The sequence below is a fragment of the Suncus etruscus genome, chromosome 5 (assembly GCF_024139225.1).
Source record: "Suncus etruscus isolate mSunEtr1 chromosome 5, mSunEtr1.pri.cur, whole genome shotgun sequence".
Lineage (NCBI taxonomy): Eukaryota > Metazoa > Chordata > Mammalia > Eulipotyphla > Soricidae > Suncus > Suncus etruscus.
This window is the reverse complement of record NC_064852.1, coordinates 7,209,580-7,233,625: the sequence shown is the minus strand read 5'-3', so window position 1 is coordinate 7,233,625 and position 24,046 is coordinate 7,209,580. Positions and strand designations below refer to the sequence as shown.

The following is a 24,046-nucleotide window of genomic DNA, read 5'->3' as shown; positions in this document are numbered from 1 at the left end:
ACAAAAAGTTTTTTTCTTTCAGCACCTTTATCTTGTGCTTCTACTGCAGACCAATGTGATCTCATATCACCACCCTCCACCTCTAGTGTCCCACAAGGGTGTCCTTGTCCTCATTCCACACAGGAAGCAAGAGAAACTCAGGTAGTCTTCAAGCTCAGCTACCTGACAACAGCTTGAGGAGTGACAAACAACATTGTCATCTTTCCTGTCCTGTTCTACCAACAAGGTCCTCTCTACCCTCTTCTCACTTGCTCTGCCCCCAAATCCAAGGTGACCCAGCTCGGTTCCCGGGGGCCTTGCCCGCTATAGGCCAACGGCACATAACTGATAGGTCAGGGAGGAAAGGAGACCTGCTCTCCCTAATTTGAGTTATTTCCTATCTCCAGGGTGAATGTCTCAGATTCTCATCCTCCTCCACGCCCCCAAATATCCCCATATTTAAAAAGTAAAACCAGTGTTGGGTGTTCCTTTGAAGGGCAGATGGACAAATGCACAGCAAAAGCAGCAAGCATAATATAGAGCAGTGGGTGGGTTCTATCTCTCTGTACTCTTAGCAGCGGCATATGGAAACTGTGGGGTTTGGGGATGAGCCTTCCAGAGCAGCTCAGAGGAGCTCAATGGCCATGTAGTACACAGTCACGATCTAATGGGAGCCTAGATGCTGAGACAGCTTCTGTGTAAGGACTTTCTTTTTTTTGCTTTTTGGTCCACACCCAGTGTCACTCAGGGGTTACTCCTGGCTATGTGCTCAGAAATCACTCCTGACTTAGGGAAACATATGAGATGCTAGAGGATCCAACCACTATCTGTCCTGGGTTAGTGTGTGCAATGCCTTACTGCTGTGCCATCACTCTGGCCCCATGTCTAAGGACTTTTTGCAATTGTCCGAAGTTCTGGAGTCACAAAGATAAAGCCAGGATGGGCTTTACCATTCGAGGGAAGTCCCCCCACCCCATGAGGGAAGAGGCAAATGAGTTCAGCAGCCATGGCGAGCAGAGGTTTTTATAAACATAACCTAATTGTCTTACTTCCAAGTCCTGAAGCTTATTGCCTGGCTTAATGATGTGTCCCATTATTTATAGGGTGGCACAATGAGACTTCTATTGATTTAATGCACTTCCTTAAAGACCGTTATTGTCACAGCCATAAAAATGCAGCTATTCCCAGACAACTCAATTATGTCCTCGTGCCTGTAAACCCACACGTACCCCCCACGCAACAGTGAGCAAAGGAGGCAGGGAGGGGCAGAGCACAGCCAAGGGGGCAGAGGGACAGCTCCCCTCACCCAAGACAAAAGGGAATGTCCTAGCAATGGCCAAGGGGGCATTATTCAATTGGGAGGGGGGAGGTACAGCATGGGGGAACACTGCATTGGTGTGGGGGGCATCTCTACTCTGTGGAGTAGTGTGGCTAAGTTTCTTCTGGACCTCTGTTTCCCCCAATGCAGAACTATAGTGAAGAGCCCTTCAATTTCTGACCACCCATCCTACCTGTATTCTTTCTTTTATTTATTTATTTTTGTTTTGGGATTGTACCTGGGAGTACTCAGAGACTACCCCAGATTTGGTGCTCAGAGATCACTCCTGGTGGGACCATATTTGGTGCTAACAATTGGATGATACAAGATAAGTCTCCTGTACTTCTGTCTCACTCCAGCTCCTATATGTCATCTTTCAAGGTTCATTTGACTCTTGGAAATAGGGTGGATAAGCCAGAGCAAGAAGTCACATTTGCTTTTGTTCTTGCAAGGCCAGAGATGGAGCCAGAGCCTCACACATGCCGGCTTCTCTCACTGGGCCCATCCTGTATGCCTGGGGACCACACTTCCCACATATATAGCCCCTTCTTTCCAATGTTCATCAGGAATAAAAACTACTGGCACCAACCTCACTATGCATGCACTGTACATGTGTTTGCCCACATCTGACTGAGGGTGTCAGAGGCTCAACTTCTCCCCTATGACTCAGGCACATGCAGATACTGACTTATGCCACCTCTTCATACCAGATGGAACTTCCTTCCTTCCTTTCTCCCTCCTACCCTTCTTTCTTCCCTCCCACCCTTCCTTCCTTCTTCCCTCACTCCTTCCCTTTCTCCCTCCCTCCCTCCCATTCCCAGAACCAATCTCTGTCCTGGCAGCTGTTTCTAGGAGAAAGTAGAATTGGAAAGGCCAACAGGACTGGCAGGACTTCTTTCATTTAGTCAGCTACAGCAAACCAGTTCTTCCCTCCACCTTCATCTTGAACCTTGCCAGATAGCTGAATAAACTTGCCTTGTTCCTTTGCAGTCTAGAACATCCCCTCACACCTCAGGAAACACCCAAAGGGAAAGAATCCTGCGATGCCATTAGCTGGGTATCAGAGAAGCCCAGGGAGGGGGCAGGAATTTTCCTAAGACTTAGATATGACAGCCAGGAATTGAGTGAGCATCATGGGAGCCCCCAACAGCTGAACTTCTAGAGATCTTGTCTGTCTGGCCACCACCTCCAGGCCTTCGGGCTTACCTTTCTGATATTGTTGCCACAGCTGTTGCTGCACCTTCTTGCTTGGAAAGTGGATGATACAGGTGAGCTCTGAGCCATAAAGGGCCTCCGCGATGTAATGAGAGCCATAGTGCTGGATGAAGGACAGAAGCTCCTCCCTGCTACTCTCCTTGGTCAAGATCTTGAGGACATTGGTGAAGCCTGGATGGAGGAGAATTTGATGGAGGCAATTACTTAAGAAGCTAGTCATGAGCTCATGGTAAACAGGAACTGTGTGTGTGTGTGTGTGTGTGTGTGTGTGTGTGTGTGTGTGTTTGGGCCATACCCAGAAGTGCCCAGGATTTACTCCTGGCTCTGCATTTAGGCAATCACTTCTGGTAAGTTTCTAGGTACCATATGGGGTGTTGGAGATTGAATCAGAGTCATCTGTGTGCCAGGCAAATGCCCTACTTGCTGTAACCTGGCTCCAACTCCCCCCCTCCCAATTTTATTTCTTCCTTTCTGGCTTAGAGTTGGTGCCTCGCCCGTTTATGTGTGAAGATGTGCTCTTCTAAATAAATTCACAGGACACCAGGACAGGGAGGAAAGCTACAAGGGTGAACATGCAGCCTCCAAGACCATAGTGGCCTGAAAATGAAAGCTGACTTCCACTCCCGCTAGACAACTCATGTCTAAGAGGAAGAATTCTTAATAGAGGCCTCCCCATTTCATCTTCACCTTGGAACACAACAGTGCAGCCCTAACTCAAATAACTCCATTAAAGAAGAAGTGGCTGGGAAAGCTCAGAAACCGACTGATGTGACTGGTTTTGCTCCCAGGAGGATACAAATCACTCTTGTTCTAACCCCAAATTACATTATTCTCCATTTACTGGGTAGCTAAAGTTTGTGCTGGATACAACTGGGACCTGAGGGGAAATGGGCTCAATACAACTCTGTAACCACAGATCTGATTCTTGACTTACTGAACTTCCCTTTCCCTTCTGTCTCTACCATGCACCCCCCCCCCCAAATAACAGGGTTTCCTTGCTCCATCATCCTAAATCCTATGCCAAAGAGTCACTAAATCCTAGGGGTCAAGTCAGGGCCTATGCACAATCCCTCACTGCCATCTGCTCCTTAGCTCTCTTTTCTCTCACAGCCAGGACTCCATGATCTTCCAGGAGCTCCCAGATCTCCTCCCTACCTCCTGATAAAGGTCAGCATCCTATTTTGTTGGGGAGGTGGCTCACACCTTGCAATGTTCAGGCTTTAATTCTGGCTCTGTGCTCAGGAGTCATTCCTGGCAAGTTCAGGTGCCAGGTCTCAAACCTGAATCATCTGCATGCATGATTTTTTTTTCTTTACTTGAAGGCATTTCGGTCTCCAGAAGCACTTCCTGTTGGCTACTGACTTCAGATTTACTCCCAACTAAACCGGATTTTTATATCTACTTGTGACCCCAGATTGCTACTACCCCCTTTCTCATACCCATTTCCTATCATAAAAAGTCAAGGGACACTCCAGAGCTTGCCAGAAATTGATTCTAACTTCTTTTTGCTAAATCATACCCAATCCCTCAAGGTCCAGAAGTCTTTTTGCTCCCAGACACTTCTCATACCCTCCTAGCTAGATCTACACCATCCACCTACATCCTGAGAGTAACAGTCTTGTCCTTTTGGTCTGACATTGACTCCCACCTCCACATGGCCCAGACATAGCCAGTTGCCTGACCCAGCACATGGTTGAGAACAGCCAGCTGGGCACTGAGGTCAGGAGCAATGGGGAGTGAACATACTTCTTTCTTATGAACCATGGTGGGGTAGGGTGGAGTGGGGTGTTCCAGTCTGCCCACATGTACTCTCTAAAGGCTCAAGGTGTTACAGAGAATTAAATAGATTAAATAGAGCACATACACGTTGGCCTCTCAGTTAGGTGCAGAATTGTTGTGTAGTGGTATGGGCGAAGAAAGCAGAAAGGGCAACTCCAAGAACAGGAGGCTTGATTAGAATCCCCCCACTTAACCTATTAACCCATGCAAACTAAGCCATTAATAAGGCACTGTTGGGGCCAGTGAGGTGGCACTAGATGTAAGGTGTCTGCCTTGCAAGCGCTAGCCAAGGAAGGACCGAGGTTCGATCCCCCGGCGTCCCATATGGTCCCCCCAAGCCAGGGGCAATTTCTGAGTGCTTAGCCAGGAGTTAGCCCCTGAGCATCAAACGGGTGTGCCCCCCCCCAAAAAAAAGGCACTGTTAATGATGATATGGTTATGTTAGGTAATAAATAATACATAAGATGCCTGGTGGCACCCAACCAAACTGCCATCAATCAAATCCCTGCTCCACTCCTGTTCAGTAATGACTTGGCTGTGTGACCCTGGGCAAATTACTTAACCACTCTGACCCTCAATTTCCTTATTGAACCAAGAAAAATGAGACCAATCAGGACTGAGTAAAGTTGGAAGTTGGAACATATGTTCAAGTGCTAAGCCAACACCATCAGTAATTGATATGTTTGCTCCCCAGATGGGGACTTTAGTGCCTCAATTCCAAGGTAATGAGCATTCCATGTTCTTGCAAATTAGAGATAAGGAAAGAGCCAGGGGAGAATAGGAGATAGGAACGGGCTGTTATGAAGAGTTGGAAGGAGGCTAGAAGGCCCAAGGCCAGGTCCCATCTTTCCAGAGTCCTTCCCTTATCCCATCTTTTCAGTTTGTTTATTATGTTGGTTTTATTTGGGGGCCATACCCAATGTTGCTTAGGACTTCCCTCTGCCTCTGTGATCAGGTGGTGGGGCTTGGGAGGGCCATACATTGTACTGGGGTTTAAGCCCAAGTTGGCCATGTTTAATCAAGCATGCTACCCACTGTACTCTCTCTCCACCTCTCTCTCTTGTTTTAGTTTGTGTTTGTTTTGCTTCTACTTCCAACAGGAGTCCCAGCTATGTGTTGAACCCCTGTGAGAGACCTCTGGACTTAGAACTCAAGTCTCAGAGCTCTGGGATCAAGAGGGGAGACAGACCTTTGCACCCCTGAAGCTTTTACTTAGTGTTTACAGCTCCATGCATTCCTCCAGCTAATATGAGGGGAGTGGAGAATGGGGGTGTTTTTTCAACTTTTGGAGGATGTGGTCCCAAGAGAAGAGAGCCAGACAGAAAAAACACCTCATGTGAACTCAATTGGCATAAAAGAAAATGTTCCATCTGGAGAAAACTAGTCATCGCTGGAGTACTAGTGAGTATGGACTGGGGTGCAGGGGTGACTGTAGAGAGGCATGATATGCTTTCCATGAGGGAGATGGACAGAAAAAGACATGACTCAGGAGAGACCAGAGGAACAGGGCCTAGGAAAAAGTTGGCATCTCTCATCTCTGGATTCTTGGAGTACAGGAATGTGAGTTTGATTGGCATTCCTCTGCCACTCCCCACTCAAGACAGTGCTTCTTCCTAGAAGCCTTCCTAGCATAGATAGATAGCTCCCTCCTATGTATCACGCAGCCTCTCATTGTCTGTTTTTCTGAGCCCCTACATGGTGGGAAGTCTGACTTCCTTCCCTCCACAGTGCTCCAACACATCCTGCTGGAAGAGAAGGTATCCCTAAGGGTCCCTAATTAGAAGAGTGGGAGGTTCTCACCTGCAGACAGAGTGATGGTGCTAAGCTTCACACGGTACAGGTTGCTCCGGACCCGCCACTGCTGCACCATGGGGTAACCCATGGCCTCATCATACCTGATGTCTCCTGGGGAAGAAAGAAGTTGCATATTCATGAATAAGCTTGACAATAACTATCACACAGACACACCTCTGTTCCCTAGACCCTGAGCCATATCATGGCCACCTCTGCCAAGTGGAATAGATGCTGGAGCCCAGAGTATGGGGCTAAAAGCTTTATCTTAAACCCCTATATCTAATCTCTATTCACCCCAAGCCTGCCTTAGATCTCTGCCCAATCAGCTTGCAAGATCCCTTTCTCCTAAAACAGAGCAGGTTTCTAAGCCCTTGTCACAGCAAGCAAAATCTCAGGGGACAGTAGACACCAGGGTATCTCCATCCCCTTCTTCAATATTGTAACACACATGGCCTTTGTTCGCCAGGTACCTGGTAAGGCTCCAGAATTCTTGTAAGACTCCAGAATTTGCTGAGTTTCACATGTTCTGGGTGTCAGTTCACCCTTCCAAGAGACCCCCAACACCAGGGTGGGGGTGAAACAACTGTGACAGAGGCCATGGCTGACTGGTTGGTGACCTGTCTCCTTCTGCCTCCTACATACACCCCTGTTTCCTAAATGCAGAGACTGGGGACACACATGCAACAGGCCAGATAAATGCCTAAAATAGTTCCCATTTTCAGCAAGGCTGAAAAATAGCGATGAAAGGAAGATAAACATGACATTTTTGCAAATAGAATTTCTTTCGCTGTGAAGAGATTTCCCTTTTATATAAAACTCTAGGAGTTTTCGGGAGAACAAAAATCAAACTTCTCTGACCAAGGGGGGACCCTGTTTTTTAGCCAAAGGTCATCACACAGGTGTGTGTTTGGGGAAACTAGAGAAACTTGACAATGGAACAACAAAATATGGGCAAGTGGTTGGTTAATTGTGGGTCGTGGGTGGAGACAAGATTCTTGCTTCCTGATCTATATTCATCTCCATTTCCTAAATTTTCTCCTCTCAGCTTTGCAGACTCTCCTTTTTTATAATCAGGGGGGAAAGACGAGGAAAAAAATGCTAGTCACATAGGCGGTTATTATTATTGTTGTTATGTATCCTCTGCAAACGGCAGGCACATTTTCTAGCCTTTTCTCTTGTCCCCTGGTGCGGAAGCACTTAAAGAGATATTTGATACCACGATTAAAATGAGAATCTCGTCGGAACTAATGATTTCTTCCTGGACATTACTGCAGTATTAAAGTTGTCCATTACTGTCAACTTTTTTTTTCCCCTTCCTCCTTAGCCTTTTCAGGAATAATGTAATTTTTTTGGAAGCTTTCAGTTCCAAGTAAAATATTCATGATCACCCTCAAAGAATGGTCTGCTGGAGCGAGGTGATTTTGTTATCCATTTGTCCTCTCTGTTTATCTGTTCTGCCTAGGCTGGCCTTTCTCTGCAGAGGCCAGAAGAGAAAGGGGAGTTGGTGGAAGCTGAGAGGGAGGGATTAGGCTTTGCATTAGGGCCCAGAAAAGACTCTTCCCAGGAGGACTGAATCCCAGAACCCAACAAGGCAGCCTGTGGGGCTGGTTAGAATGTTTTTCCCGAGTGTGGAGGAGAATCAGGCAATCAAATCCGTCCCCAAGAGAGGGAGGCAGAGCCCAATTGTATTGGCTGCTGATTTAACTCACGTCTCAGTGGCATGATGTCTTTATGAGAAGAAAAAAAAAACCTTCTCTAACGATCTACTCATTTCTGAAATCATTTTCTGTTCCTGCTATCACTCCTCCCTGGGCCTCCTCCCATCTGTCAGTCCTCCCCCCTACCCTACCACTACCAGTCCTCCCTGGAGTTTTGCCTGGAACCTTAGATCTTAGGTCAGCTCCTAGAGATCAGGGCCATGGTCAATCTGTGTTATTTCTGCCACGTATGGAACCTAGAAAAGACTCTGGTACATAGCAATAGCTCCTAACACTTATTTCTGGGTGTCCACAACCATTTTCACTTACCCTTTACTTATCCCCCTTAACTCCATCTTAATTGACACTATATTCCTACTCAGGGATTAAGGTGATTTCATTCTTTGGGAAGAAAGGGAAGAGGTTTTTTTTTTTTTTTTTTTTTTTGTGGTTATTACCTACAGGATTTCAACTCTTGGAAAATCAACAGTTTGATTATGGGGCATCTCCTAATCCAAACCATCATCCTAAAATTCAGACCACTAATAGAACCAGATGCATCAAGCTTCTCACTGATCTGGAAGAGTGGAGGTTGGGACAGGAGAGGTGACTCAAAGGCTTGAATGCCGGCTTTGGATGTGGAAGAGTCAGTTTCAAACCTTGCCACTACAAAATCCTTCAAGTGTCATGAGGCACAACCCTCAAATAGAACTAGGTATAGCCCCTGAGCAACTCTGGTTACAAAAACAAAACAAAACGATTTAAAAAAAAATGAGGTGCTCAGGGCCAGAGCGATAGCACAGAGGGCAAGGCATTTGCCTTCCACACAACCTATCTTCTTTCCATTCTCAACATCCCATATGGTCCCCTAAGCTGTCAGGCATCATTTCTGAGTGCAGGGCTAGGGGTAGCGCCAGAGTACTACGAGGTATGGCCCCCAAAACAAACCAACCAAAAAATTTGGTGCTTAAAAAAGCATAGAACGGGGGGGCAGTGAGGTGGCGCTAGAGGTAAGGTGTCTGCCTTGCAAGCACTAGCCAAGGAAGGACCGCGGTTCGATCCCCCGGCGTCCCATATGGTCCCCCCAAGCCAGGCGCAATTTCTGAGCGCTTAGCCAGGAGTAACCCCTGAGCACCTGAGCATCAATTGGGTGTGGCCCAAAAAACAAAAAAACAAAAAAACAAAAAACAAAAAAAAAGCATAGAATGGGGGCCAGAACGATGGAACACCAGGTAGGGTGTTTGCATTACACACAGCTGACCCTGGTTTTGATCCACAGCATCCCATATGGTCCCTTGAGCATCAATGGGTGTGGTCCAAAAACAACAAGAAGAAAAAAATCATAGATTGGGTGGGGAGGGGACAGTGAAAGGAAGGATGTTGTTGATGGGGACAGAGATTCTCTACCGTTATGGTTGGATGTACATCTTGGCAACTAGAGTTAAGAATATGAGCAGTGAAGTCAAGATTTTCCAGGAGAAAATCCGCCCCCCCAAAAAAAAAGATTTTTCAGGTGAGTAGTGCCAACTTCTGCTCAGAATTTGGGGTTTTGGAGAATCCCCTAATTCCACATAGCAGTAACCCAAATCCTGGTAGAACCCTTGCACCTCCCTGTCCCTCACCAAATGAAAAGACCTCAGACTCCTTCCTTGATGCCAGACACCAGGGGCTGGGAAGGACCTAGCACGTATGTCTTACCCGTGAGCAGCTGGAGGTCTGGGAGGGGCTCAGAGAGGACCCCCCGACATTGCTCCTCTACTGGCAGCGGGATCACCAACAGCCCATCGGCCAACTGAGGAAAGTCTTTGATGAAGTTGTTTTCCCTGTGGAAAGGAGGAGAGAGGAAGAAGAGGAGGTTGTGAGACTGTGAGGGACTCAGACAGGAGCACTGGTCAGAATAGAGATGAGGGACTGGACCAATAGTGCAGCAAGGAGGGTGTTTGCTTTTCATGTGGCTGACTCAGATTCAGGTTCAATCCCTGGTATCCCAGAGGGTTCTCTGAGACTGCCAGGAGTGGCTCCTGAGTGCAGAAGCAGGTGTAAGTTCTGAGACCCTCCCACAAACAAAAAACAAAGAGATGAGTGAAGGGGGTGATTATACTGGTAAGTCCCTGGCTTTCTTGTGTCATATCTAATAACGAGTGCCAATGAGAGTCCACAGGTGTGGTGAACCCTGGGGTCTTGATGTCCTTCTTACTAGCTGAATGGTCCTCAGCAAGTTGCTGTCCTCTCAGAACCTCAAGTCTCTCATCTTTAAGCAAACTATATTGGGATAGAAGTCAATGGCTCGGGGCCGGAGCAGTGGCTCAGTGGTAGGGTGTTTGCCTTGAGTACTCTGACCTAGGATGGACGGTTTGATCCCCCAGCATCACATATGGTCCCCCAAGCTAGGAGTGATTTCTGAGCGCCTAGCCAGGAGTAACCCCTGAGTGTCACTGGGAGTGATCCACCCCACCCCAAAGTCAATGGTATAAAGCTTTGCATGCCACATGCCTGCCCACTAGGCACCCCTTTCTTTCTCTAAGCAATGCTGGGTGAGGGGGAATAAGTGAGGAGCTGGAGGGTAGCACAGGCTGCTGGAAGAAAGAGGTGGGTTTCCTACACTCAGGAAGGTCTGAGAGCATATACGTTTCCAGGAGAGTGAGTGGAAGGACCCTCTGACGTGTGGGCTTAGAGGAGAAATGGATTTAGAGGAGAATTTTTTGCTCCCTTAAAACTGATGGGTTAGAAACAAAACCAGGTCACCTGATTTCTGCCCTTTTCTCCTCCCCAGTTTTTTTTGTTTTTATCCCATAACCCCATACCATAGGCCATCCCAGGAGACAGAAGACTGGTGAGCGTAGGGCTGAGCCCTGTACAAACATTGTCTTTCAAGATGGGATGTGGTTGGTGGTTGAGCTGATCTAGAAAACAAAACTGTTCCCAAGAGGAACAACCTGCAAGGAGCAGAGCTGCCTTCCCACTACTAAGAGGGAGCAAGGAGGGACCCAGAATGCAACAGACAGACAGACAGACAGACAGGGAGGGAGGAAGGAATGGAAGGAAGGAAGGAAGGAAGGAAGGAAGGAAGGAAGGAAGGAAGGAAGGAAGGAAGGAAGGAAGGAAGGAAGGAAGAAAGGAAGGAAGGAAGGAAGGAAGGAAGAAGGGGAGGAAGGAGGGAAGGAAGGAAGGAAGGAGGGAAGGAAGGAGGGAAGGAAGGAGGGAAGGAAGGAAGGAAGAAAGGAGACATTTTTGCATTCCAGTTTGAGTTCTATGGTCCTGTTCACTTCAGAACTCCATGGAAAGACAGACACTAGTCACCACCTAAAATGGAGGAGGAGGGATGGGGAGGACTGGGAACGGGAGGGAAGGAATAGTCAAGAGAGTGTGGTGCTGATCAGTTCCTTCTGTCCACATGCAACAGAAAACAGAAGACCAGAGCTCCGGCTCAACCACCACTTCCCATCTTGGAATCCAACGTTTTGTTCAGGATTCAGCCCTGATAGCTCACCCAGTCTTCTGTCTCCTGGGATGGCCTATGGTATGGAGATATGGGATAAAGAAACTGGGGATTCTTTACATGACTGTAATCATACAACTATAATCATGTTTGTAATCACGGTGTTTAAATAAAGATAAAAAATAAAAAAAAAAAAAAAAAAAAAAAGAAACTGGGGAGAAGAAAGAAAACAGAAATCAGAAAAGGAAAGAAAAACAAGTGGATGGGACCCAGTGGGCAAGCGGTCTCAGGAGCATTAAGTGGAAATCAAAAATGGTCAGACCTAAAAACCCAAACCAAAGTCAATGACAACAGAATCAAGAGACCCAAACTGGGGCCGGAGAGATAGCATGGAGGTAAGGCGTTTGCCTTTCATGCAGGAGGTCATCGATTCGAATCCCGGGGTCCCATATGGTCCTCCGTGCCTGCCAGGAGCAATTTCTGAGCCTGGACCAGGAATAACCCCTGAGCACTGCCGGGTGTGACCCAAAAAAACCAAAAAAAAAAAAAAAAAAAAACAAAAAAAAACAAAAAGACACCCAAACTACAACCAGCTATACACAAAAGGGACCTGTTATGCTTGCAGTCCAGGGGGCTAAGATGGAGGTAGGGAATGCATGCTGGGAACTCTGGTGGAGGGAGGTCGATGCTGGTGGTGAGAATGGTCCTAATTCACTGTCACCATGTACCTGAAATACAACTGTGAAAGACTTGTAATTCACATTGGTCTCAATAAAAATTGAAGGGGAAAAAAAAAAAAAAGAAATCAGAAAGGAAAGCAACACTGCTGTGTGAGTCTAAGAGATGCCTTTGAAGCCTGGACCGCAGGTGCTTCAAAGGCAGAGGCACCGGCAGTGTGAGACGGGAGACCAGGCCACTGTTTAAACGCCCTTGCATGTTCTGCCTTAGGCACCACCAAAGCTTGCCATAGAGACCCAGCTTCAGTACCTGCCTCCACTGTGTCTGACCCCTGACCTGGTCACTGTGCAGAGATGCTGTCCCCACTATTTGCATCCACAGTAGCATAACCCTACCCTCACTTACATCTGTAGAAAATGATGCCTGGAATCCTTTGATCTGCTCAGACCTGGCTCAGCGCTTTGGGCCTATTTTCTCAGGTCAAGCTCATGGCATCCCACCATAGGAGGTAACATGTTCAGGGGTGGTGGCACTGCTGGGATCTGAACCCAGGTCAGTGTGATTGCAGATCTGGTGAGGTCAGCAGCCAAGCCTGGGATGGCTGCCTGTCATGCAGAGCATGGTGGTAGGTTTCTTGGGGAACCATGTGCTCTGGGTCCGGGTATATCTCAGCTGCCCCACTGTGTCCCTTTATGAATTGTAAGTGCATTGATCCTGTTTATATTATGCTTTTATCCAGTAAAAGTAGTCTTGAATTCTACCTGGGGGGGGGGGCATTGTGGCCATTGGTACATCTGCCATTATGCACCACCAATGCAAAGAGAAGAAGACAGCTGGTGACATCCAGTGTCTGCCACCAAGTACCACTGAATAGAGCCCTAAGAACTGATTTATTTCTTTTGTGAAAAGATCTTCCCTCAAAAAACACAGATTTTCCCTTCTCAGCGAAGTTGCATAGTAATAGGTCAGTCATGTAGAATTGACTCTGGAGGAACTTTGGGAGTACTAGATGTTTCTTAGTCAGGGTCTGTCCCCTGAGTGATCCCAGGGGCAAATTTGTGAGGGGACATTGAAGACTAGACCTTGTGAATCCAAGCAGGTTAACTCAGAGGAAGCCATTGAAGCCTCAGGTTTTTTGTTTTTTTTTTTTTATCTATAAACTGAACTTTCTGGAAATGATCTAGCTTGCCCTAGTGAAATCACAATAAACAGTGATGATAACAATGTCTTTTTTGTTTTGTTTTGTTTTATTTTTTTGTTTTGTTTGGGGCCACAACCGATGGTGATCAGGGGCTACTGCTTCTATGCTGGAGGTTACTCAGGAGACCATGAAGTGGCAGCGATTGGATCTTCTTGCTTGTGTGAGTTTAGCCCTTTGAGATAACATCTTTAGCAGGAAAGATAATGGCATGTTCTAATGAATCAGGCAACATTCCAAGGAAAGTAATGAAAGTTAATGTCAAGTGAATCCTCACCTAACATAATAAAACAGAAGCCCTTAAGACTCCCTCCTTGGAGGGTCTGAAAGATAGGTCAGTGGGTAGAGCACTTGCCTTGCATGCGGCCTACCAGGATTTGCTCCTCTGCATCACATATATATGAGATGGCCTGGTAAATTAGTTTTGTTTAAAGAGGAACTACCGAGTTGGAAGATGGGAAAGGGAAAGACAAATTGCATCACAATTCAAGGGCATGTGGCTGGGATGGAGCACCCATGAGCTGAGCCAGGAGTCTCCAGTCCCGGTCAGTATTCTGAGTAGTGTTGAATGCCCTCTTGGCTGTGGCCACTTTGTGGGCTTCTGGAGCTGGAAAAAGAGGTGCATACATGCTCAAGGTTGCATTGAACCTGGCTGGACATGTCAGGAGACTGATGTGACCATGAGGCCAGGCAGAAATCTCATTCAGCCAATGAGGAAATGAAGATTGCCTGTCTCGAATACAGACAGGGGGTGGGAGAGGAGGGAGATGGGGGGAGCATCGGTGGTGGGAAGGTCGCACTGGTGCAAGGGGTGTTCTTTTTTTTATAACTGAAACCCAAAACTACAAACACATTTGTAATCATGGTGCTTAAATAAAGATATTATAAAAAAAATTTTTTTAAAGAAAACAAACAGACTAAGTGCTTTGGGAAGCAATATTTGAGTCAGGAGCTTCACCACACTTCATGGGACCCCTGATTCAAACTTCTACAAGCACTTGCTTCATTATCACAGACAACCTACTCAGCCTGAATCTTCCCAGATCCTTGGCCTCCTGTTTGCCACAGGACTGACCTCCTGGGAAAAATCAGCCCCAGAGACACTCTGGGAGGCAGAACCCCAAGCAAACTGAGTCTCCTCTGCTTGAAGGAAGCTTTCCTCCCTGCACTTCCAGGAAGCAGGGACCTTGGTGAGGAAGCAGGTGAAACACAGGAGGAAGGATGTGTGTTCCCAGTCCAGTGGGAAGCCTGGTGGGCAGCGGGGCCAGGAGGAAGGAAGCAGGGAATGACTGAAAAGTCAGCCAAAACCTTCCACTTCCACACCTGAACTCTTCCTCCGTGGTGGCCACATGTTCTGTGCCTCCTGTGCCAGCAGAGGGCGCCCAGGGCCTTTGCATCCCTCCACTGCAGCTGGAGCACAGCTGGCTGGGAGGAACCCGAACCGAACCCGGACAGTGGGTCCAGAATGCACCCAAGTGGGAAAATGGGCGACAGCTCAGAGAGTCAGACGCGGCCCAGATGCTCAGAGCTGGTTTTCTAGGAATGGGTGGTCAAATTCTACCAGGAAACCAACAGGTCTTCTAAAGGCTACATTTTGAGGAGGAATAATATTGATTGATCATATTGGTTAAACATCAGCTATCCTGTGGGTAGGTAACCAAGATGTGGGGGGTGAGGTGGGGGAGAGATAGGGAGAGAAGAGAGAGGGAGGGAGGGAGAAAGAGATGGAGAAAGAGAGGGAGAGAAAGACTGAAGGAAGAAGAGAGAGGGAGGAAGAGATGGAGGAGGGAAAGGGAAGAAAGGAGAGAGAGAGAGGGAGGGAAGGAGAGAAAGGAAGAGAGAGGGAGGGAGGAAGAGAGGGAGAAATGGAGGGAAGGAGAGATGGAGGGAAGGAGAGAAAGAGAGGAAGAGAGAGGGAGAAATGGAGGGAAAGAGAGATGGAGGAAAGGAGAGAGAGAGAGGAAGAGAAGGAGAGGGGAGAAGGTAGAGAGAGAGGGTGAGAGAGGGAGAAAAGAAAGGAGGAAGGGAGAGAGTAGGGGCCTGGTGGGGTCACAGCCAGTTACTAAGAGGTTACTCATCTCCTGGTTCAGCACTCAGGGATCATTCCTGTCCCATTTGGCTTGGAGGCCCAAATAGGATGACGTGAATTGAACCAAGCTTGGCCATATGTCGTCCTGTCCATACTATTGCTCCAAACCCATCAGAGATCTGAAGGGCACAAAAGTCTGAAGGCAACAGCTATGACTAATTCCAAAGTGTAGATATCAAAAATGATGATGGAGAGGTGGAGAAGCATGGCAAGAGTTCATGGCAAGGAAGTGGCTATCGTCACGGCCAAGCCCCTAGAGTAGCTCTTGAACTCCCTGTATTAATGTCTCTCAGAAGAGCGTGTCCAGTGAGCTAAGCTGGATTCTGTGTTCCTTTTTCCTAGACTCGCCTGAAAACAGGCAATTATGTTATTTATTTCTTCAACGTTTCCAAAGAGCAGAGGAGGCTGGAAGCATGTTCGCGTGTGCCCAAGCATGTCCTCTATGTGTGTCCAACTTAATGACACAGTTCAGAGAGTGACATGGAAATCATTTCTTCAAACAGCCCTGCACCCAGCCCCCAAATGCTTATCTGAGTTTGCTCTTGTGAACTCAATTCACTCCATTTTTAATCTTTTGAAATCTTTTGTAAATTTAAAAAAAATTATTTATTTAGGCTTTGGGGCCACACCTGGTGGTGCTCAGGGGTTACTCCTGGCTCCGGCTGTCAGAAATCGCTCCGGACAGGCTCATCGGACCATATGGGATGCTGGGGATCAAACCTGGGTCTGTCCTGGGTCAGCCACGTGCAAGGCAAAAGCCCTACCACTGTGGTATTGCTCTGGCCCTTCACTCCATTTTTTTCCACTGTATGTTTTAGACGCCAGGGATTAGATGTGGGTGGGGAGCTGGGACATGAGGGGTCTCATTTATTTCACAACATTTCTTGGGGTTTCCCTGATCTACATGACAAGGATCCTGCGGAGGAAACTCAGCAAAGAGAAATCCCTTCATCCCTTCATAGAGATCGAGGATCTAGCCTGTAATTCCTGGGGTTTAAGTGGGGTGGAGGGTGTGTCCCTTTCTAAAAGGGCACCCTGTGGATTTATCCTCTTTGCAGTGTTTGGTTGGTTTTCTTTTCAGGGGATGGGGCTGGAGAGTACACTCAGCAGTGCTCAGGGCTTACACCCAGCTCAGTACTCAAGGATCACTCCTGGAGGATTTGAAGGATCCATGATGGGGTGCTGGGAATGAAAGCTATGTCAGCTTCATGCAAGGCAAGAACCCTGTCCAGGGTCTTGAGGGATAGCACAGCAGTAGAACATTTGCCTTTCATGCAGCGGACCTGGGAGGGACCAGATCTGATTCCCAGCACCCCATGTGGTCCCCTAGCTTGCCAGGAGCGATTTCTCAGTGCAGAGCCAGGGTGTGACCCAAAACACCAATCAATTAATCAATAAATAAAGTTTAAAAAAAAAGTAAAAAGAAGAACCTCGCCCATTGTAAAATGGAGCCCCAGGGCTCTTTTGGAGAAAGGTTTGTTGTACTTCCCACATCTGTACTTGGCTGACTCCTCCTCTGCTCTTGGCCATCTGTCTCCTATTGTTCATTCTACCTTGATTATCAGAGCTGGGAGAAATTCAATTCAGGTTAGGCTCTCTGGAACCATCTGGTTCTTTTTTCCTTTTTTTTTTTTTTTCTTGGCTACATTCAGAGATGCTCAGCAGTTACTCCTGGCTCTGTGCTCAGAAATTGCTCCCGGCAGGCTCTAGGGATCATATGGGATGCTGGGCATTGAACCCAGGTCCTTCCCAGGTCAGCTGTGTGCAAGGTAAACACCCTACCACTGTGCTATCACTCTGAGTCCACCATCTGCTTTTCTTCCACAAAGTACTTACATAGTCTCACCATTGATGGGTGCATGGAAACACCCCACCTCTCACTCCCAGTTCACTGGGTACTTGACCACTTATTGCTCCCCTGCATACATGATGTACTGGAAGGTAGTGGTGGGTGGACAGTGCTGAGGTCGCTGAGGATAAAAATCTAGAGGCAAAAGGAACAGGGTCTATGGCTTTTGGCTGAGTCCTTTCAGATCTTTCACTGAGTCTTGGAGCTCCAGCAAGCTTCAGATCTAAAATGTTTGGAGGAGTCCAGTCTAAAATCCCATTTTTTTTCCTCAAGAAGCTTCAAAGCCTGGTGTGCAAGTACTGGGCTCCCAAGGAGCTTGGGCCAGGGCTAGTGACTGTGAGTTCACAGCGACGCAATAGGAAAAGGGGGTGGCCATCTCCTTCCTCTGGGTGTACATGAATGTGCATTCCTCTTGGGTCAGTTTGGTTTTTTGTTTGTTTTGGGGTCACACCCACTGACACTCAGGGGTTATTCCTGGCTCTGCACTCAGAAATTGCTCCTGGCAGGCTTAGGGGACCATATGAGAAGCCGGGAATCAAACCTGGGTCTATCCAGGTTGGCCTCTTGCAAGGCAAACACCCTACCGCTGTGCGATATATTGTTCTAGACCCTTCATTCTTCTTGGGGTGAAAGTCAGAGTACAAGTGGGCTAGACATGTTTGTGGTCTAGAGCAAAAACCATGGCATTCAGGAAACCAGGTCTACTTCCAGGGAGAGCATGTTTTCCTGGTTCTCTCCTCTTGTGCAAATCTTTTTTAGGGGTGTGGGGGGAGCAGAGTTGCTATGGGCTCTGGTGTGTGAAGGACAAGACCGTGAAAGTCATGGACACGTGAATCCAAATTCAGGGGGTTTTCATATCTAAAATGGGAGGATGAGTGGAAGAGGCACAAAGAGGTTCTCTTTCCTGCTACTTCCTGTTCCTGAATTCTTTTATTTAGTTAGTTATTTGTTTTTTATTTTTGAGCAACATCCAGCATCGCTCAGGGATTATTCCTGGCTCTGCACTCAGAAATTCCTCCTGGCAGACTCCAGGGACCATATGGGAACCTGAATCTGTCCTGTGCAAGGCCTACCTGTGCAAGTGCCCTACCGCTGTGCTATTGCTCCAGCCCCCCAATTGAGATTCTGAGTTTCTTGCTGACCCTCTCATAGGCCTGACCCATATAGTTCAAAATCTGTTCACGACGGTCCTTGCCTGCCCCTTCCCAAAACACCCCTGCCCATGGCCTCTGAGGATCACTGATCTAAGCATTTCTGCAGCAAGTGTCTGGCTTGTTATTTCTGGAGAAGCAATGTTGACCTCTTTGATAGTCTTCCCAGACTCCCCCCCCTTCCGTGGCTCCCCACATTCACCCCCATTTAAGAATATGCATTTTGGAAACATTAATGCACAGCCACTAGCAGGCAGGGCCCTCACCCCTCCTTCGGGGAAATTAGCATTTAAATTGAGGTATTTCAGGGAAGTAAATCACCCCGGAGCCAGCCAGCTCTCTAGGCTGCCTTCCCCCAAGGAAGGCAGTTAAGTTTGCAGTGGATGTGGTGATGGGGTTTTGGGGAAAGGGTCCCTAGGCTATCCAAAGCCCCTCCTAGGGTCACATTAAACTTATAACACTAATGAGGGCTGTTGCTTCCTTCGGGGCACAAGGATGTCCAGAGCTTCCAAGGAACCAATCTTTGTGCTCAGTGAGAGGGAATCTGGACCAAGATAGAGTATCCTGTGATATTAGAAACTGGCTCTTGGGGGCCTGAGCAATAGCACAGCAGTAGGGTGTCTGCCAAGGACAGACCAGGGTTCAATCCCTGGCATTCCATTTGGGCCCCTGAGGCTGCCAGGAGCTATTTCTGAGCACAAAGCCAGGAGTAACCCCTGAGCACCGCTGGGTGTGGCCCCAAAACAAAAATAAATAAAACAAAACAAAACAACAAAACTCTCTTCTTAGCTCTGACATCTCCTGACTGGGTGGTTTGGGTTTGGGATAGCTGTTCCCCACTTTAGGAATTGGGAGGGATGTGAAAGTTTGGAACCAAAAATCTGTTTACTTAGAACCTGGATGGGGAGTGGTTGGGCCACAAATTCTCAGACTTATTTGGTCTCCTGCTCCATTTTCAGGAGAACTATTACAAAAACACCCAACACTTCAGGTCCTCTAAGAAAGTCACCTCCTTTCCCTGAACAAACATAAATTGCTCCGGTGGCACTCAAATCTACTCCCCCCCGCCCAATTGTTTCAGAGCCCCCAGAGGGTCAGTTGCACCTGACTGCATTCTAGTCATTCTACAGGGTCTGTTGGAGTTTAACAGATGCTCATACAAGTCCCAGCCTCCCCTACCCTCAAAGTTCTGTTCTTGGGGGACAGTGACAAAATAACCCTCAGGTGATCTGTTTCTTTCTTCTTATTATTAATATTTTAATTAAATGGCCGGAGGTGCATAGTTACAGAGTTGTTTGTGATTGAATTTAAGTCAGACAAATTTTCAACACACTTCTTTTTACAGGTGCAGATTTCCTGCCAGGAAAGGTCTTAGTTTCCTTCCCCATCCCCCTATCTCTAAACTCTAAAGCAGACATTATTCTTCATTCTCTCTCTCTCTCTCTCTCTCTCTCTCTCTCTCTCTCTCTCTCTCTCTCTCTCTCTCTCACATACTGTACTTTGCAATATTATTACTAAAAAGTCATCATGCATATGACTTTCCTCTTCTCAACATTAAATTCTTGGGTTATCTGCTTCTTAATAATAGACATATTTCCTAACTCCCTCCCTCCCTCCTTTCCTCCCTCCCTCCCTTTCTTCCCTCCCTCCACTCCCTCCCTCCCTTTCTTCCCTCCCTCCACTCCCTCCCTCCCTCTCTCCCTCCCTAAATGTAAGTGTTATGATAGTTGATTGAATATTCAGAATAAAATGATGAAAAAAACTTCTGGAAGGGAAAGACCTACAGTGAAGAAGTCAAGGATGGGGATCCCTGGACTTGATTCCTGGCAAGGAGACAGTCCTGGGCTGAGCTAGGGAGAAGCAGGACTGTACTGTCCAGGGAAGGACATGCTTTCCCTGGGGTGACCCTCCTCTCCGCCACACTGGGCATTGGGGTTCCAACCCCCATGCTGGGGAAAGAAAGCATGGTGGCTGGAGAGCATCTCTTGCCTGTCCAGGCCTGTGACATAGGCGCGGATCATCCCCATTCTGTGTCATCATCCACCTACAGGGAGTGGGCAGGCTCGTGGGGTTCTGGATTTCTCCCTGGCCAATAGGGTCGAGACCCTGAGCCCCGCCCACGAGCTCACTTTTCAGTGTATCCTTAGGTCTCTGTGGAGACGACGTTAGTGGCGGAGTATCCTAGTGGGGACCCCACTGATGGGAAGAGATGGACCCCCAAATTCCCTCCCAATCCCCCTCCCAAACCCCATATCTGGATCAGCAACTCGAAGAGAAGCGACAGATGCAGTTGGCTAGAGCCAGAATAATAGTAAGAAAGCCTAAGGTTCAAGCATGGTCCCATGAGGTCAATGTGTGTGTTTGTGGCAAGTGCCCAAGATTGAGCCCCCTGACAAACTAGGTTGGTGACCCCTCCCTCAAGGATGCCCTCTACTGGAGCCATAACCTCCTCCTTTCACCTAACCCAGACCTTGGGCTCAGGGCTCCAAAACTCTGGGTCATATGTTAAGTTTTATTCCCAATTTGGTGGCATGGCTCTTTTCTTCCATTGGCCTTTTGTTGGCTGCCTTCTGCACTGCTTCTTTGGGTAAGGAATTTGGGGATGGGCTTTGGTGTTTGACCTTCCTCTCCCTATTCCAAGAGGAAAGAGAGAGCAGAGAGCCCTATTTGCACAATAGAATGTCAGTCCACCAAGAAGGGTTTGTTGAGGTGCTGACTGGCCCACCTGTGTGAAGAGCAAGAGGTGATAGGAGTCAAAGTCGCACTGCTGCAGGAGGAATTAGTGGACCTCAGGAGGAAGGTAACTCCTTCTGCAGCATGGCGGGAGGTGGGAGGGGAGGTAGCACTGATTGGCTGGAAGTAGATGCTCCTGGGACCCCGAGTAAGAGAGAGAACTAAGGCAGTTTTATCAGGAAATGAAGATTGCGGCTGCCAGGGTCTCGACAAAAAAGCCTGCCTCAAGAATGAGGCAGCAGGAGAGATTCTGGATGGTATCAGCCATGCACTAACAAGAACTTTACACACACAGTTCACAAGGCAGCACTGAGATCAGGACCCTTAAACAGGGTAGAAGTTTACTTAAACTCTGATTAGAGGGATGGCAGATAAGACAGTGGCCTTAAGACAGAGTGTAGCACTATGCCGTAGGTCCTGAGAGAAATTGCATCTGGACTTGCACAGGGAACTAACGGATTGTCTCATGTCCTGTCTGCCTTGAACTTGTGAGTGGCCTTGCGTGTCCAAACTCAGGATCATGCTATCACTGCTGCCCAGCCTCACTTCCAGCATTCTGCCCACAGATGGACCAGCAGGCGCTGACCCTGCGCCAGGACAGTTAAAATCTCTCCACCGCCTGCCGCTGTGTGTGGACCAGTTCCAAGAGCACCTGGCCAGCTCTAGGGAGCTGACCGCCCAGAACCAGGCCCTGAAGCAGCAGGTGCTGCTTCAGAAGGAACGTGGAGAACAATTGCAGAACCAGAAGGAAAAGGCCCAAGCGAAGATCTGTCACCTGAAAGAGCAGTTCAGCGAGACCCAAGTGAGAGGCCGGCCTGGGCGGTGGGGCAGGAAGGCCTGGAGCTGGCTTCCCCCCTGCAGCTCTCCTGACCCTCTTCCCTCCCCTTCAGGGTCTCCTGGAAACCACAGAGGAGCTGAAGCAGCAGCTGCAAGCCAAGCTCAGTGTCCTCGAGAGTGAGTGGCAGATTTTCAGGGAGTGTGAGGCCGCCTTTGGGAGGGAGGAGCCGAGGCCACACAGGGGGCCCATTCTGCTCTGGCTCCTTGGTTTTCTGACACCCTGGGGCTCCTCCACAGGCAATGAGGTGGAAAAAACATATGAGCAGTGGGCCAAGGTGCTGGAGCTCATGCGGGACGAAGAGGAGGCTGTGGTGAAGACCAGTGGCGCAGAGGCCAAGGTCAGCTTGACAGCTCCACTCTATGTTTCAGGGTCACACACTAACTCTGGATTTCCCTCCCTCCATTTCCTCTCAACCGCCACTTCCTCTGGCACACAGGGGCCACCTCACCTCCGCTCAACATCCACGGACATTGGTGGACGCCTGGGAGGGACTGTCTTTCCTCAGGGCACTTCTCCACAAATTCCATTCTGCCTCTGTCCCCACCCAGGTGGAACTCCAAGAATGGGTCGAGATTGACCTGAATGCTCCTCAGGAAGACCCTCGTGGGAGGTGTCAGGAGCTGAACTGGGCCGAGTACCTGCTCCTCGCAGATATCCTCGCTTTACACCAGGACGCTGACCCAAAAGGACATGGTGGAAAGCCACCTGGCTCTGCAAAAACACACACGCCAGGGTTGGGGGTCTTTTTTGGCTAGCTACCATTTTTCAATGGGTCCAAAAGCAACGAAGCAAAGAATATCTGCCACCTGTAATCACGACCCTCTCCCTCGCACCATCCATCCTCTTTCCCCCATTTCCCCATTCTTGTTTTGCTTCCTTTCCTGCCCGCATTCTGTATTATTCTCTATCATTATGTATTCATTCTATATTATCCCCAGTTAATAAATTGAAGTCGATGTTACTTTTAGCAACCTTTGAATCTTACTAGATGATCTAGCTTATCGAATTCCTTTGCTTTTATACTGCTAGGCTGCATGACTTGAGGCATTTAATGCTATGTTTTGGTCAACATAGTGTCATTACACTTCTCTCAGTTTTTATGTACCTAGAATAGCTAATAATCGGGCCGGAGAGATAGCATGGAGGTAAGGTGTTTGCCTTGCATGCAGAAGGACAGTGGTTTGAATCCCGACATCCCATATGGTCCCTCAAGCTTGCCAGGAGTGATTTCTGAGCATAGAGCCAGGAGTAACCCCTGGGCAACACCAGGTGTGACCCAAAACAACAACAACAGCAACAACAACAAAAAAAAAAAAAAAGGAAAGAAAAAAAATAGTTAATAATCAAACATGACCAACAGTACCAACATATAAAAAGAAAACCCTCTGTGAAAAATAAACACATCAAGACCTGCATATTAACCTACAGTGTCAAAGAATGGAGCATTTGAGCTTTAGACAAATAGAAAGTTCTTGATATTTTAGGGGTGCGTATACATGATGGTTATTATTGTTGGGGAAGAACAGTTTATAACCTTAGTTTTGTAAAAATACAATTTGCTATTTTAAAATTCATACAGATAGACTTGAGCTAGAAAAATAGCTCAAAGAAAGATGGAAGTCATTCTTTGTATTTGGGTCCCAAACTGAATCTCTTGTGTTCATTGGCCATCTATGCACTGTCTTTAGAGGCCCCAGAAATAGGGTGCATTCCACAACTGGTATTTATAGTTCAGAATTTTCTATAATTTAAATTTTTAAAAAATAATATATTTATTTAAGCACCATGTTTACAAACATTTGTAGTTGGGTTTCAGTCATAAAAGGAATACCTCCCTTAACCACTGAAACATTCCACCACTAATGCTGCCCAATGCCCTCCTCCCCGACCCTGAGAATATTATTTTTAAATGGCATTAACAGAGAGCACAGGGATTACGGCACTTTTTTGCACATCTATAAATCTCGTTCAGTCCCCCAAAACTCATTTTCTCCTGAACACTTTCAGGAGTATTCCCCCAGTATGATGTTGGGAGTAGCTCCCACTTCCCACCTAAATGGCCCAATTAAAATTAAAATATTGGAATAGAGATTTTACCTAAAATAAATAATGATCATTAAATGAAAAATAAACACTTACAACTATATTCAACAATGGGGTACAAGAAATTGTTACAAAATAAGATCATGTGTGATACTTAAAAAAACACACTAGTAAAGAAGAAAGTACAGTGAGAATGCAGAGGTCCTAAAATCTTCACATGATGTACAAATAAACATTACAGTACTT

General features: G+C 47.5%; 1 protein-coding gene across 3 annotated transcripts in view; it reads right to left on the bottom strand.

Annotated features, from left to right (window-relative positions):
- The window catches only part of ASTN2 (astrotactin 2), a 1,116,661-nt gene that overhangs the window by 280,726 nt on the left and 811,889 nt on the right, over positions 1-24,046 (bottom strand). For all 3 annotated transcript variants that reach the window (XM_049774120.1, XM_049774121.1, XM_049774122.1), the window contains 3 exons: positions 9,481-9,605; positions 6,092-6,196; positions 2,504-2,683 (listed from right to left, as the gene is read on the bottom strand). In XM_049774120.1, coding sequence (XP_049630077.1) covers positions 2,504-2,683; positions 6,092-6,196; positions 9,481-9,605 — 410 coding nt within the window. The remainder of the gene's footprint in view (positions 1-2,503; positions 2,684-6,091; positions 6,197-9,480; positions 9,606-24,046) is intronic.